This window comes from Nanorana parkeri, unplaced genomic scaffold (genome assembly GCF_000935625.1).
Source record: "Nanorana parkeri isolate BGI_ZX_2015 unplaced genomic scaffold, ASM93562v1 scaffold53, whole genome shotgun sequence".
Classification (NCBI taxonomy): Eukaryota; Metazoa; Chordata; class Amphibia; order Anura; family Dicroglossidae; genus Nanorana; species Nanorana parkeri.
Window position 1 is genome coordinate 1,407,455 of NW_017306321.1, and position 15,147 is coordinate 1,422,601.

At 45.1% G+C, this 15,147-nt stretch overlaps 1 protein-coding gene across 1 annotated transcript in view; it reads right to left on the reverse strand.

The window, feature by feature from the left end:
• The window catches only part of ATAD2B (ATPase family, AAA domain containing 2B), a 121,450-nt gene extending 106,330 nt beyond the window's left edge, over window positions 1–15,120 (reverse strand). Inside the window, exons 1-4 of the mRNA XM_018575355.1 lie at window positions 15,036–15,120; window positions 9,868–10,021; window positions 4,669–4,771; window positions 2,690–2,825 (exon numbers count right to left, since the gene is read on the reverse strand). Coding sequence (XP_018430857.1) covers window positions 2,690–2,825; window positions 4,669–4,771; window positions 9,868–10,021; window positions 15,036–15,120 — 478 coding nt within the window. The remainder of the gene's footprint in view (window positions 1–2,689; window positions 2,826–4,668; window positions 4,772–9,867; window positions 10,022–15,035) is intronic.
• Window positions 15,121–15,147: the final 27 nt, after the last annotated feature.

Here is a 15,147-nt window from a genome sequence, read left to right on the forward strand (position 1 = left end):
CAGGCTGTCACAGGAGGCTGGGCCAGCGGAGCAGGGAGGAGAGGTCAACCTCTGACAGTGCGGCCTGTCTCCGCCCACACACCGCTCTGCCGGACTGCGATAGGAGGCTGAGCGGTGTGGGAGGAGGACGCCGGCCGTTCACAGCGCTCGGAGTCAGTTTCTCTCCTCCCCGCTGGGACACAGAGCAGCGCCCAGCGGGGAGGAAAGAAAACAGGTATGCGCCGATCGGCAGGAAAATGGCACTTTCAGCATTTAGCCAAAAGTGCCATTTTGGGCCGATATATCGGTACATCCCTAGTGAAAATGCCCCGATACTAAACGCGGATATTGGCACTTTACATTTTTTTTATGGATTTGGCTGCCGTGAGGTCTTGCCCGAGGACTTCATGGTAGCCTTGTGGGGAGCTCACAGCTCCCATAGCCAACCGCCTGCAGAGACAGCACCCGCACCCACACCTCCCTCTGACCACCGCAGCCGCCTGCCATACCCTCCGGACCCCTAAGGAGCACACTTACTGTGCGGTAAGATGCCAGGGAGGGAGGGTTTCAGTTTCACTAGCTGTCTGTTTTCCAACTTTGTCAATCGGTGGGATCTTCTGGTCCTGATGGGGACGCCGGTGACAGCGGCACGAACCATTGTGCGGCAGTTTGTGGCTACTGTCAGCACAAACTGTCATTATTATTATTGTTCATATCTCCGACTGCATTGTAAGCCAGAGCCGGGTCTGCTTCTAACAGTCCTGAAGGACCACCGACAGTCATTTTGATGTCACCCCCTCTGAAAAGTCAGGCACTCTGTCCCTCTGCACCCCTCCTGAGACCTCTGCACCTTTCCCTGAGCCATCAGGCCGGCACCCAGGAGCAGAGCAGCAGCACAAAATATGCATCACTGTACAATGTATTGGTGGGATTTGTACTCCTCTATATCTGGTGGTATTCTCCACTGCTGTATACCCTATTGCTGAGATTTGTAGTCCCTCTACAGCATGGAGTCAGTGGCAGAACTACCAGGGTCGCAGATGTGACCGGGCACTGGCGCTCCACCACTGTCCTAAAATCATTAGGCCCCATTCACACTTGGCGATTCGCAAATAGCGCGTTTGTCGCGCGATTTGCATTTTGCGCGATATCGCGCAAATGCTTGCATTGAAAAGCATTGAATCGCGGAAAAATCCACTCCATAAGGGGTCCTGCTGTAGCGACGCACGACCCTTTGCCCCATTGCCATGCATTGGAGAGCGATATCGCGCGGTAAATAGCCGCGATATCGCGGGAATTACCGCGCAATAAATCGCTCAGTGTGAACGGGGCCTTAGTCTGAATTGTTTTAGAAAAACTGTCACAAAAAAAAAAAGGTATCGGTACTAGGTATCGGAGAGTACTTGAGGTAAAGTATTGACACTCGTACTAGAAAAAAAATGGGATCGGTGCATCACTACAATTAGTCCGTGGACCGCTTCTCTTCTCTATCTACACCTCCTCCCTTGTTCAACTAATAACCCCACTTCCAATACCATCTCTATGCCGATGACACTCAAATATATCTTTCCACTCCACAACTCTCCCCCTCAGTGTCCTTGCGTGTCACTAATCTACTGACATATCCGCCTGGATGTCACAACACTTCTTAAAACTCAATCTTTCAAAAACTCAGCTCATGATATTTCCTCCTGCCCGTGCACCTTCCCCCAACTTTTCCCTTGAGATTGATAACACAACTATCCATCCCTCCCCCCATGCTAAGGTGTCATCCTTGACTCGGACCTCACCTTTCTTCCCCACATCCAATTACTATCCAAATCCTGCCGCCTTCACCTTCGTAACATCTCCAAAGTACTCCCCTTCCTAACCAAAGAAACCGCAAAACTACTCATCCACTCCCTTATCTCTCGGCTTGACTATTGCAACTCCCTCATTGGCCTTCCACTACACTGACTCCTCCCCCTTCAGTCTATCATGAGTGCAGCTGCTAGACTCATCCACCTAACCAACCGCTCAGTGTCTGCAACCCCCCTCTGTCAATCCCTCCACCGGCTTCCAAAAGCCCAAAGGATAAAATTCAAAATATTATCAGTTACAAAGCCATCCACAACTCTGCCCCCGGATATATCTCAAACCTGGTATCAAAATATCACAATAACCGTCGGCTCCGCTCATCCCAAGACCTCCTGCTTTCCAGCCCCATGTCAACTCCTACATTGCATCGCGCACTGTGATTCGCTGGAGATGAACTTTTTCATCTCACGACGCTGTGCAACGCACGCTGTCGCTGGGCAGAGCAGGGGATCGGAACTCACAAGACACACTGCACCCGAAGGGCCGCGAGTCGCCGCTCTCCTGTGCGCCGCTTCGCTTACAGTGTGTCAGGGCCTTAATGAGTAAACTGAACATGAGATTGTAGTCTATCGCGGGAGTGATCTTGGAGCGGTGACTACTTTATAACACACACAGGGACCATGGGGAACAAAAGTAGCCCCCCTCCAGAAGGAAGGACAGTGTCAGCACCAATTCAGAGATGATTTGAGGACCTGCAGCCGAGTGATACACAAATAAGATGCATTTTTGTTAAGCAATTTGAATTTATTTTTAACATTGAACTCCTGAGTTTTGTGTCACCTTAAGATTAAGATGATGGTGAAGATCACATTGAAAAATGGCAAAGACTTCTCAAGCAGCATATAAAACTCACCCTCTGAAACCTCTTCCTCCTCTTCTTCCTCCTCTTCTCCTTCAGAGGATTCCTCATGCCGGGTTTTGATTGGATAACTGCTTCTACGCAGGCTTTTCCTCCTCCTCTTAACGCGGGAATACATGTCCATGTTCTCCTACATATAATGAATTCTCAAAATTAAATCACTTCAAGTGATGGAAAGCAAGCAAGAAAAAAAAGCAGCTTTACTTTTCCACTAACTGGATTTTTTTTTGCGTCGCGTTTACTGCATTGCTAGTTTAAAATGTCCTCCACTCACTCAGACGTATCAAATAATCACATTGGACATCACCTTCCTAGAACAGTTCTTTAAGGATCTATTTTACCATCTAAAATGCTAGAGGTGCCCAAACAACATGTACATGAAGGTCAGTTCAAACATTTTACCTGGAATAGCTAAGAAGTTTTGCACTACCCACATGATGCCTAAAGCTAGCCGTACACTGTTGTGGGCTGAACAGAAAACTGCTCAATTCCCCCATTCATGCTAAACAGCGAGGGTGGTGGAATCTCCCCTGCCGGCTACTGTATTCAAGCAGCCACGGGAGCATGGTTGCATGAATACCCGAACCGTGGCTGCAGTCACTGTCCGGCTGACCGTCCTCTACCCGCCTTTGATTTTTTTTTTTAAGATTGCCGAGCTGTGCCAGCTTAAAGGGGTTCTAAAGCCTTCCGTTTTGTTGCCTATATCTACTGCTAACAAGCAGTAGATATAGGCAAAAAGTTTTTTTTTTTAAATGCTTAAACAGCATTATCGCTGCGCGCTCCCGCGGCGAGAGTCCGGAACTGTTCGTGCGGCCGCATGCGCAGTTCAGACTCTCGGCCGGGAGACGAGCAGAGATGCAAGTTAAGTCTATGGACGCGTGCACCCGCCTGCAGACACAGCTGGATCGGAAGTGCCTGCTCGCAGGGAGTCAGCGCTGGATCGGAGAACCGCCGCACCGCTGGAGGGACAGATGAAAACATGGGGAAAGAAGAGGCGGATCGGATTAAGAGGCATCATTTAAGGTAAGTGCTGACATTAACATGGGGGGGAGGGAAAAACATTTATCCTTAAGGCTGGGTTCACACCTAGACGTATTGAATATGTGCGTTTGTCGCGCGGTTCGCGTCACGCGTTTTTACCGCGATTCGCGGTAAAAAAACGCATGACAAACGTGCGTTTCCGTGGGCTACTTGGCTGTATCCCAATGGAAACGCGAGACCAAAACGCACCAAAGTAGTACATGTACTTCTTTGGGCGTAGGCCGTTTCGTATCGCGTTCGGACGGGCGGAAATACGGCAAGGTGTGAACCAGACCCATTGAATACAATGGGATTTAGATGTTTGAGCGTTTTGTAGAGCGTTCGTCGAGCGTAGAACGCGCTACAAAACGTTCAGGTGTGAACCAGGCCTTAATGTCACTTTAAGACTTTGAGCCATGTATGGACAAGCTCACCTCACGGGGCTCAAATTTCAACCAATCCCTGTAAATCAGCTGCAATTCGAGCCATGGGTTGCCCTTATGGCCCACCTGGCTCAACAAACTTCATTGGACAATACTAAAGGAGCAGAGAGGAAAATTGTCTGAAGCCAATCACAGATAACATATTCAAGCAGCTGCCCCCCTGAGCCACTGAAATACAATAGCCGACAGCGGGACATTTCCTCCATCCACGTTATTTAGCATGGATTGGAGGGTCTTTTTTCCCCCTCATTCATCCCGCAGGCTGAAATATAAAGAAATACATGTATGACTAACCTCAGGGCTCCAGCACCCCCCATTGGAGACCTACGTGTGACTCCCTTTCCAACATGACCTAAAAATACTTGCGACACCCCCCACACTCCCCCCACTCCCCCCTTCTCACCACCCACATGAGGCCTAAAGGATACTGCACATTTCCACACCAGGCCTAAGGCGTGCTGCATATTTAGTTAAATCTAGCCCAAACTTTCACATATAGGGAAGACTCACAAATTCCGTGTCTGTCCACATACGCAGCCGCTCCACCTCTTTGGATTTACTGCCCCTCCGGATGTTGATGTTGTCCATTTCTTGGAGGACGGCCTCTGCAGTGCTACAAACCAATAGTAATACTCAGTGTGATGAACCAAATAAAACCCACCAAGGAGCTGGGAGCTGTCATACAGGCCATGTGGATAGTAGGATACCAGCAGCCATGGACTGGACAAACTGCATGACAAATACTTTTATGTTCATCATCAAGGTTCTCCATTGTTAAAACATTTCTATTTGCATTCGGTGTGCCAAAAAAATACTCAAGCCATGTTAAAGCAGACCTAAAGCTGTTCTAGTAAGAACCTATACTAACCAAAAATGACCCCTTCCAAAAGGCAAATAAACTGGCCACACAAAACTTTACAATCTACTAAGCTCATGTTGCGATGTAGAACAATGTAAATCTCTATCAATGTGCAAGAAAGATGAAGTGACAGTGTGCCGCCCCAATGGGACATAGAAGCATTGTTAGTAGATAGAATGTATATAGATTGTTTTCTTTGTACCATTTCCTATGGACGCTTTATATGTTAGTTATATGCTGCCATCTAGTGGCCTTTCTTGGTATCAAGCATGTTCTGTGTTCCCTTTGTGATGTATTTCCTCTGTATGTATGCTCCACCCTTCTTGTTGGTCAGTACTTCCTGTGTCATGGCCACAGCTAACAGGCCACATGTAACAAGGACACATGTATTCTGCATAGTACGCTAGGAAAGGCATCTTTTGACCGCATAATACTGAAAACCATCCATCTGCTGTATCCTGTTGTCTGATGTACAGAATAAAACAACCCTACTAGAGGATGAACCGGTATTGGCGAGTTCAGCTATCGGACAATGAATGTCCTCAGTGATTGAATCTGCTTATACAGGTCAGGCATAGAGGTATCAACAAGGGATAAGTCACTACCACAACAATCGGAGTCAGAGTAGACAGAAAAGATTTTAAAGTATGGTGCCAGCTCTACAATTTAATGAGGTCTATGCATGTAATTAAGCGCTACATCCTATGATATATGAACAGAATACCACTTTAATACTTCCCTCTAAGCAGCTTCAGGGTGCCTAAAGTTGCTGGACCCCAAACCCTCCTGCAGCAGCGGGTCATGTGCTCTCTGCCAAATAAAAGACAGGCAAAGCCAACCAAATCAGTAACTCTCCCTAAACTCAGATCATGCCCTTTGACAGAGCAACCGTGATCAGTCGATGCAACCATGTTTGGGGATCAGCAACCAGAAGGAACCTGCAGATGCTGATATACATATTGGGGTGTTTTTATTATTTCCATCGGAGAAGATGGTGGTCTACAGGTCTGCTCTCAAAGTGTAACAAGCAAAAGTGTCCCTGCCTCCAGAACAAGCACTGTTAGGGATGTTACACCGATGCTGAAGATAGATGTGTTTCATGAACAGAAGTACCACTAAGAAAAAGACATTGAAGGGAATTTATCAAAACTGGCGCAAACAGAATCTGGAGCATGACAACCAATCAGCATCGCTCATCAGTTTGCTCAGGTAAGATTTGAAAATGAGAGAGAGAAGCCGATTGGTTGCAGTGCAAATCTGCTCCAGTTTTGATAAATTTCCCCTCAGTGTGTATAATAGGACATTAAAAAGTATTCTATGAAGGAAACTATCTTCTAAAGATGGGGTTCCACAGGGTAAGATGGGCTAGTGGAAGACTGTAGAAGGTATGGAAAACTTAATATATGACCATATACATATATTTCATGATTTATATTTTGCTTTCAATGCCATTACAATACACGATAGGAACCAAAACCAGCTATTAAAAGAGAAGTGCGGTTTTACTTAAACCATCACCCCTACTCTTCTCCCACTACTAGAGTCAGCATTAATTCCAACATAATCCCATGCCTGAGATCTCGATTCAATGACAGTTTTCACAAGGGATGCACCGATACCAAGTACTGTACTCGGTACAAGTAAAAGTACAGATACTTTTCCAGGACCAGACTAGAGAAAAATGTAAAAGTTAGGAGGCAGCTGCCATTTGTAAGGAGCACACAGAGCTTCTGTGATTTGTACATCTCTGTTTTAGGGCTAGTTCACACCAAGCGCGGAGCAGATCCAGAGCAGGTGCAGACCGGATCAAAACTGCGTCCATTGTATTCCTATGGTATTTTGAACTCCAGTTCACATTGCAGCATGCAGACCCAGAACAGGTGAACAAAACTGCAGCAGGCCCTATTTTACCTGCTCTGGATCTGGTCTGGAACACATCAAAAACGCAACCCAATGCAATTCAATGGAAAAAAATAACCATAAAGAAAAAAAAACCTCTATGGTCATCTGTCATGACCTAATCTTCCTTGGTCACTTCCTGTCTTTGGAAAAGGTGACGTTGTGATCTGGAGAGCAAAGGAAAAATGGTGGACCAGTTTTGTGACCCAGAGAGATTCACAAGTATGGTTCAACTCTGTGATATTATATGCCATATGTATTCCCTCAGCAACATGTATTCCCTCAGCAACATGTATTATATTATATGCCATATGTATTCCCTCAGCAATATGTATTCCCTCAGCAACATGTATTATATTATATGCCATATGTATTCCCTCAGCAATATGTATTCCCTCAGTAACACAATGGAAAGTACCTCATAATATTGCTATCTTCCTGAACAAAACAAAAAAAAACATGCATCAAAAACGCGTCAAAAAGGCATCGTGCGTGTGCAGAAACCTGACCGGATCTTCTCCGCATTTGGTGTGAACAAGCCCTTAATGTACGATTTTGTTTTTATAAATATAAAAGGGATGCACAGATACTAGTTTTGCAAGTACAAGTACTTATACTTGCCCAAGTACTTACAAGATACAAGTACTGATAATTTTTTTTGTCATGTGACAGTTTTTCTAAAACAATACAGACTAATGATTTCAGGACAGTGGTGGAGCACCAGAGCCAGGCCCCAGCTGCAACCTCTGCAACCCTGATGGTTCTCATGAAAATGACAAGTACAAGCAAGTTATTTAATACCTAATGTTCAATTCTATAAATATCTACAACTGAGGCATGCGCTTAGGGTACATCCAGGCGTTCGTGAGGTTTGCATTGATGGAAATGCGGTTATAAACTCGTTAATGCAATTTTGGCAACAGGGTTAATTTCACAAATGTATTCAAAGTTATTGCCTGGAGTCTTAAATAATTCTCCTATGAAATGTAAAGTGGGTTGGGAACTAGATGTGGGGCCAATGGATGATACCCTTTGGAGGGAGGCGCTGCTCTCAATCCAATTAGTTTCACCGTCTGCATTGCATAAACTAACACAGCTCTATATTGTACATGGAACATAACCGGACCCCTGAATTCCTTATATAGGACTCAGGGAAGACTAAATGCCCAAAATGTGGGGTTGAACCGGGTTCATTGATAAATTTGCTGTGGCGATGCCCGAAATGGAAACAATATTGCCAGGAAATAGTGGAGATAATAAATATAGCCTTTGGAGTTCATATTTCTAACAATCCAACGATATGTATTTTGGGTATTTTTGGATCTGTGAAGGTGGACTACTATATGAAGGTGGCTATAACGAGAGCATTGTTTGTGGCTCGGCGTAGTATCGCCTTTAGGTGGATTTCAGCAACGCCTCCCTCAGTGGAGGAATGGAAGACAGAACTAGATAAAGTGGTTGGATTTGAAGGAATTATTTTTAAACATAGAGGTAACATGGATAAATATGGTAAGATGTGGGATAAGTGGTTTGAGTATAGAAATGGTGTTTGTCTATAACGTCTCTTATCTGCTACTGGTATTTTGAGGAGTAATGTGTTTTTAGGTAGTATGGTATGATGAGAATTATTATTTTTTTGTTTATTGTATTTGTATTTTATGTATTGGTTGTTTTAATTTAATGTATTTATGGATGTAAAAGTGTTTATTATGTATTGTACGATTAAAATAAAAAAGAGTATTACATTTATTTTAAAAAGATAAGCGGTCTGTGGCCATTTTTGGATTGATGGTACTCGCTCCACCACTAAGGTGCCAGAGGTAGGGGGTCAAAGAATATTGACAGGGATAATGCTATGTTGGAGGTTACCTTGCCACTCCATTATCCTCGCAGGGGGAGTATCTTATGGGTTTGTGACAGTATTTTCATATACTAGATGTATCCAGGGGGCCCAATCTTATAGAACTTACTAGTTAATCCTTCTGTAAGAGTGACCATTGTTCCGCGTCGGTTATGGCATTAACTTTATTAGTGTGGGACTACTTTTGCATTGATTTGATTGCGGACCAGTCCCTTGCTGGCACTTGCGGTGAGCCTGAGTGGCAGAGCTTGGATTTGGATGGAGCAGTGAAAACCTATTACAAGGGACTCCCATGTTTGGTTCTTTAACTTTCCTATGGATATGATTTTTATCCTTAGCAGTCCATATCTGCCACCCCTATAAACACCCAGTTTTATACCCTTTCCTAGCCCCCTGCACCCTCACCTTTATAGCCCACCCCCAACCTTTCCCATGCCTCCTTGGTTACCAATATCCCTGTTTATCTTTAAAACCTTTGTTCGAGAAAAGGCACCACACAGTTAATGGTCAGTCAATTGGTGACTGAATTGCATGCAGTATTACTCAAATCAAACCGTTTTTGATATAGATTACCCTCTACTGTACTATTGAAAAACTGAACAAACATTTTACCACATGTACTGACATTTTATATAGCAGTTCTCAGCCCCGATTTAGGAATGTACAAGTGATGTGGAAATTGAATAAAAGCTGAAAGCCATGAAGTGAGATGCTACTTGCATATAGTTGCAGAGGTCTGTGAGCACATTATGGCCTGGTGTGCGGTAATGTGTGCTAGATTTGTTGTCATTCATTTGAATAGACCACCACTGCACCTCCCAGAGAACGCGCGTTAGAGCACAATGCAAGGCACTAGAAAACCGTGTGTCGCACTGCAATGGAAAAGAAAAAAATAGTGCTTGCGCTATTTTTGCACCACAACGCAATGTAGGTGCGTTGGGGTGCCATTCAAATGAATGGCAATGCAATGTACTTAGAGCACGGTACCGCACACTAGGTGAGCTGTGCAATAGCGTGCTAGATTGTGAACAAACCGCTACAGGAAGTATGAAATCTTTGCATTTGACCACTAGAGGGCGCTCACACTCACCTGTTCACCAGCTGATCAAAGAGCAAGCTCTGGTTCAAACTTTCAAATCTGTTACTTTTGGACCTGCAGCTCCTCCTGACCACCCGGTCCCCGTTGATGCAGGGGCGGTCCACATTTCCGTCTTTTTCAACACGGCGGGGGTGACTTTTAAGGGCTAATTTAAGAAAGAAAAAAAAAAAAAACAACTCTAATCAACAAACTTTACAGCTTTTGTTCCAGACTGTTAGCAATGCAAATTTATTCCAAGCTACAATCAGAGCCAGGTCAGCTACAAAGCCCACCTACAAAGCTTTGATCAAAACGAAAGATTCAGGCAATGCAGCAGAGATGACCAATTAGCCGAGGACCCTTAATCTGCCCAGGGTGCATCCAACCTCCTACTGTATTCATAATGGCGGTGTGCAGATTGGGCTGCCCCCTACATAAAACAGGGCATACCACATAGCCCAACTTTTCAGGTGCCCATAGTAGAGAGAGACGCCTTGGATCTTGGCTAAAATTTATTATTTTTTTATCAATTAAAAAATTATAACTTTAAAAGGGTCACTCTGCTCAAATGTGTTCAAACAGAGCTGGGCACTGGAGGGGCCAAAACTTCCACAAGCCTGTCTGGCCCAAAGAGGCGTGAAACCATTAGCTACTGCAGTCAGCAAAGCCTTTGGAAAACACATGGGAGCTACGGAGAGGGGGTCCGTAAGGAATTAATAAGTCTCCTTTTCAACTTAAGAGAATTATGAGGTGAATAATTTTCCTCAGCCTCATAATCTGAGCCGACCTGTGACAAAAACTGTCACAGGTCGGCTCAGTAGATCGGGGAGCGAACACATAGAGTTGCTCACTTCTCGATCCTGTCCCTGCAGAGAGCCGGGACTGTCGCTCACAGCTCCCTGCAGGGATCCCCCCCTCCCGTGTCCGATCCTCCAGCGCTGACTGGTGGAACGGACGGGGAGGGGGCGGGTACAGCTGGCTCTGCCTCTCGCAAGGCAGAGCCAGCTGTCACTCACGTAGCTGGGCGGATCCAGACAGAATTGTCGGGATCCGTTCCGGCTGCGGCGTCTCAGTATACCGCGAGCTATACTGAGCTTTGGGTGACGGGAGGACGCTCCCCCCAAGATCAGGTAACAGACCTGTACACTAAATCCCTAGACAAAAACAACCAGTTAACCCCAGCACTGCAAGGAGATTTTTCATTTCCCTAGAGAAAGGGTTTTAGGTATGAGAACAGACAGATGCATTATAATAGATGTCAGCAGTTGCCTTTTAATGGAGCTTAAAGACCAAAAATGAATAAGAATTGGAACACTTACCTAAACCCGTGTGGCTGTTTTGTAAAGTAGCACCAGTCTGAGACAATAACCTGAAACAAATGGAACAAACACGTCATAAATAATACATTCATATAGAAATCATTGTGCAAACGTCAATGGGAATATCTAATGACAAACGTTTTGTACAGATCTGACACTTCTCCCCACTGGAAGATTTCATCTCTTGCTCCTGTTTCTTGGACAACTGTAAAATTTTGGAACCTGCAATCAATGACTGTCCCGGTAGTAATTATAACCAGGACAAAAAGAGAACATATTATCCACAACTAAAAAGATTTTGGCTTTGAATACGCTTTATATTGGAAATGAGCCGATTCCATTCCAGGTATGAGTGGAAGATAAAATGGTGCCTGGTTGCAAACTTGTAGAACTCCGGGTAAAGCACCAAGTACACAGCTGGAATTATATATACAGAGAGCGAGGGCATGCGAGAGAAGGCAAGAGACCACGATGGAGAGAATGATATTTCTCTATGCCTCATATCTCTTGGGTGTCAAACGGAACAGAAAAGGAGGTGAAATCCCATTGCATCCCAGAATGGAATCCAAATTACAGCACTTCAGTGAGTGTTCCAATGACCTGCAGATAGCTCTGTGACTAAGCCCAGGATTGGGTGAAACATGTCAGAGGTGGCGGATCTCGGGAAAAAAGGTTGGAATAAGGGGAATGAAGGGTGGCCAAGCTTCCTGACACCTTTCTGCTGGTGGCTGAAGTGCTATGTATTACATCAAAGAAAACCAGTTTACACAGCCTGTGGCACTGCGCTGTTTGCAAAATACAGCAAGGTGAACCCAGGGGGAGAGAGCGCCAGGGGGAGAGAGCGCCAGGGGGAGAGAGCGCCAGGGGGAGAGAGCGCCAGGGGGAGAGAGTGCCATGGGGAGAGAGCGCCAGGGGAGGTTTTTTTTGTTGGTAGATCTCATTGGGCTCGTCTTTTGAAAAGTAGATCTTAACACAAAAAATTGTGGGCACCCCTGGTATAGAGTATGAGTACCGATATCTGGAGGGGGGCTACTTTTGTTCTCCATGGTCCCTGTGTGTGTTGTAAAGTAGTCACCGCTCCAAGCTCGCTCCCGTGATGGACTACAATCTCATGTTTAGTTTACTAATTTGTACGGAGATTGTAATACAACACGGGGGGGGGGCTTGGAGCATTGAGTACTTTACAACACACACAGGGACCATGGGGAATAGTAGCCCCCCTCCAGAAGGAAGGACAGTGTCGGCACCAATTCAGAGATGATTTGAGGACCTGCAGCCGAGTGATACACAAATAAGATACATTTTTGTTAAGGTACTTGAATTTATTTTTAAGGTTTAACTTCCGAGTTTAGTGTCACTGACAGTTCCTGAGGTAGGTTTGAATGGCTTTTCTGGCCCTTTTTTTTTCTCACATCAGTCAAGTATGTAAGAAACAGGAAGAGGAAGCACTGTGTGTTCCAACGGAAGCAGACAGGCGTCAAGACCACAAGATTAGCAACAAAAAGGACAGTGTGGGCAAGACTGGTGTAGTACAGCAAAGTGTAAATATATTTTATATATACATACACACACGCATATATACTGTATACATACAAACATACTGGCCCTCCAGCTGTGGTGAGACTCCCATGGAACCCCCAAGAGGCTTTGCAAGTCTCCAAGCCATATGAAATATTTGCAGATGCATGATGGAATTTGTAGTTTCACCACAGCTGGAGTGCATTGGCTGCCTGCCCCTCACCAAAGGGCTTTGAAACTTTTATACCTAAAAACTGAACCTTGAGGGTCCATTTACAATTCTGCGGAGTGTTAACATGCACTGCGTCAGGGCAGTCAATTGAAATAAATGGGCTGCCAATGTACGCCGATGTGCCGGAAAATCAAACACAATCTTTTTTTTTTTGGACCTTGAATTGTGGCACGCTGCCAACACAGTTCGTGCATTGGGGTGCCACTGAAAATAAATAGCAACGCAATGCATGGAACATGTATTACCACTCATTGTGATAATATGCATGTACCACAACACAAGTGTAAACGGGGCCCAGAGGTTTCCAACACCCTCCATACCCTAATAGTAAATTACACATCCCCTCATGATATTTGAGGCGCTGTGGAACAATTCATCTTCATTGTTTCAGTTTCAAAGAAGAGTTCCGATTCTGAAAATTTACCACTAGAGGGCCCATTCCACTTAATTATGATATAAAATCTGGAGTAATGAGAAGAACAAGTGTGAACCTAGAAACCAGACTTTCAAGATGTATTTTCTTGAGGAACCCAATAGGTCACTATAGACGAGACCCCATTCAGAATTTCTTTAACTTGGTTTAAAGACAGGCTCTTTAACCTAAATGTTAATAAAAGTGAAAGAAAACAGAAAAACATGTACAAAGAGACATGATGAGGTTGCTGTTGCTGACGCCTCTTACTGTATAACTATTCAAATACAAAAAAGCATAAAAACAAACTTTCTTTTTGATCAGTATACCGGCAGTCCCGGAGTTACAAACATCCGACTTACATACGACCCCTACTTACAAATGGAGGCTACTACTGTACAGCAATGGGGTCCCAGGCTGCAGCCAAAGTGTACAACGCAGAATTTCAGTCGTCGTAATACTACCGCGCTCGTGCTAACGAGGAGTGCCGCCTTTTTGGGTCTGGTTCGTAGTACTGTATGTACATTACAGGAAGTTGGCTCTTGCAAGACACACAGACGAGGGGAGCCCGCCTCTTCTTCCGGGTCACTGCAGGGTTTTTACTGCGGTCTGTATCCTCATTAGGAAGATTTAGGCTGGGTTCACACCTAGGCATATCGAATATGCGCGTTTGTCGCGTGTTTCGTGTCGCGCATTTTTACCGTGATTTGTGGTTAAAAACCGCGCAACAAACGCGCGTTTCTGAGGGCTACCTGGCTGTATCCCAATGGATACGCGCGACAAAAACGCCCCAAAGAAGCTCCTGTACTTCTTTGGGCGTAGGGCGTTTTGTAGCACGTTCATACGGCCTGTAATACGCCCGGGTGTGAACCATACCCATAGGAAATAATGGGATTTCGGTGTTTGAGCGTTTTGCAGAGCGTAGGAACGCGCTACAAAACGCCCAAGTGTGAACCGGGCCCTTAATCTCACGTCCTGTCCTTGAGACAACAGGAAGTGAGAGGAAATCTACCCCTAGGAAGGGAAATTCACTCTGTAAGAGTTATTAAAGGAAAAAGGTGTCTCCACTGAAGCTTCACCACCAATTTTTGTTTCCACGACAACCCAAAAAATGTTCAAAATCCAATTGTGACAGGGACAGACAGAAAGTGCGGTGAAATCTTCTGAACAGGCAATAAGTACTATCCTTGTCGCACTCCTTACCGATATGTCCCTTGTAGTGGGGGGTGCTCGCAGGGACCGCGGATGGCGCCGCGAATGTCAGCAAAAATGTAGAAATGTCACCAGCACACCAATCCTTTTAAGATGGCAAAAGCTTCATTTATTGAAGTTTTTTGTCATATGACCAAACTAGCGCTTTCGGGACCGCGCAGGGTCCCTTCATCAGGCTTTAGCATCGTCAATGCTAAAGCCTGATGAAGGGACCCTGCGAGGTCCAATTCCATATGCTATCCAAAACAAAAACAAAAAATTGGGGGCTGGAGTTAAAAATGTACCTGTTCCAATTTACATGCTAATTCAACTTAAGAACAAACCTACAGTCCCTATATTGTTCGTAACCCGGGGACTGCCTGTAATTTACACTACATCGGTGAACAATGACAAATGAAGAAAAAAAAAAAAGTATCACATCAGAGGTAAAGTCACATTTGTGACAACGCACGAGGCCGGCTGCATGTCTAGGAGGTGGAATGTTTACCTGGATCTTCGGGTTGACATACTCCATCCCTCCCGCTGCTTGCTGGCATGTGTTTTTGGGCTCTCCTTGCGGACGGGCTCGGCATGATTACAAGAGCGTTTGGCTGGAGGAG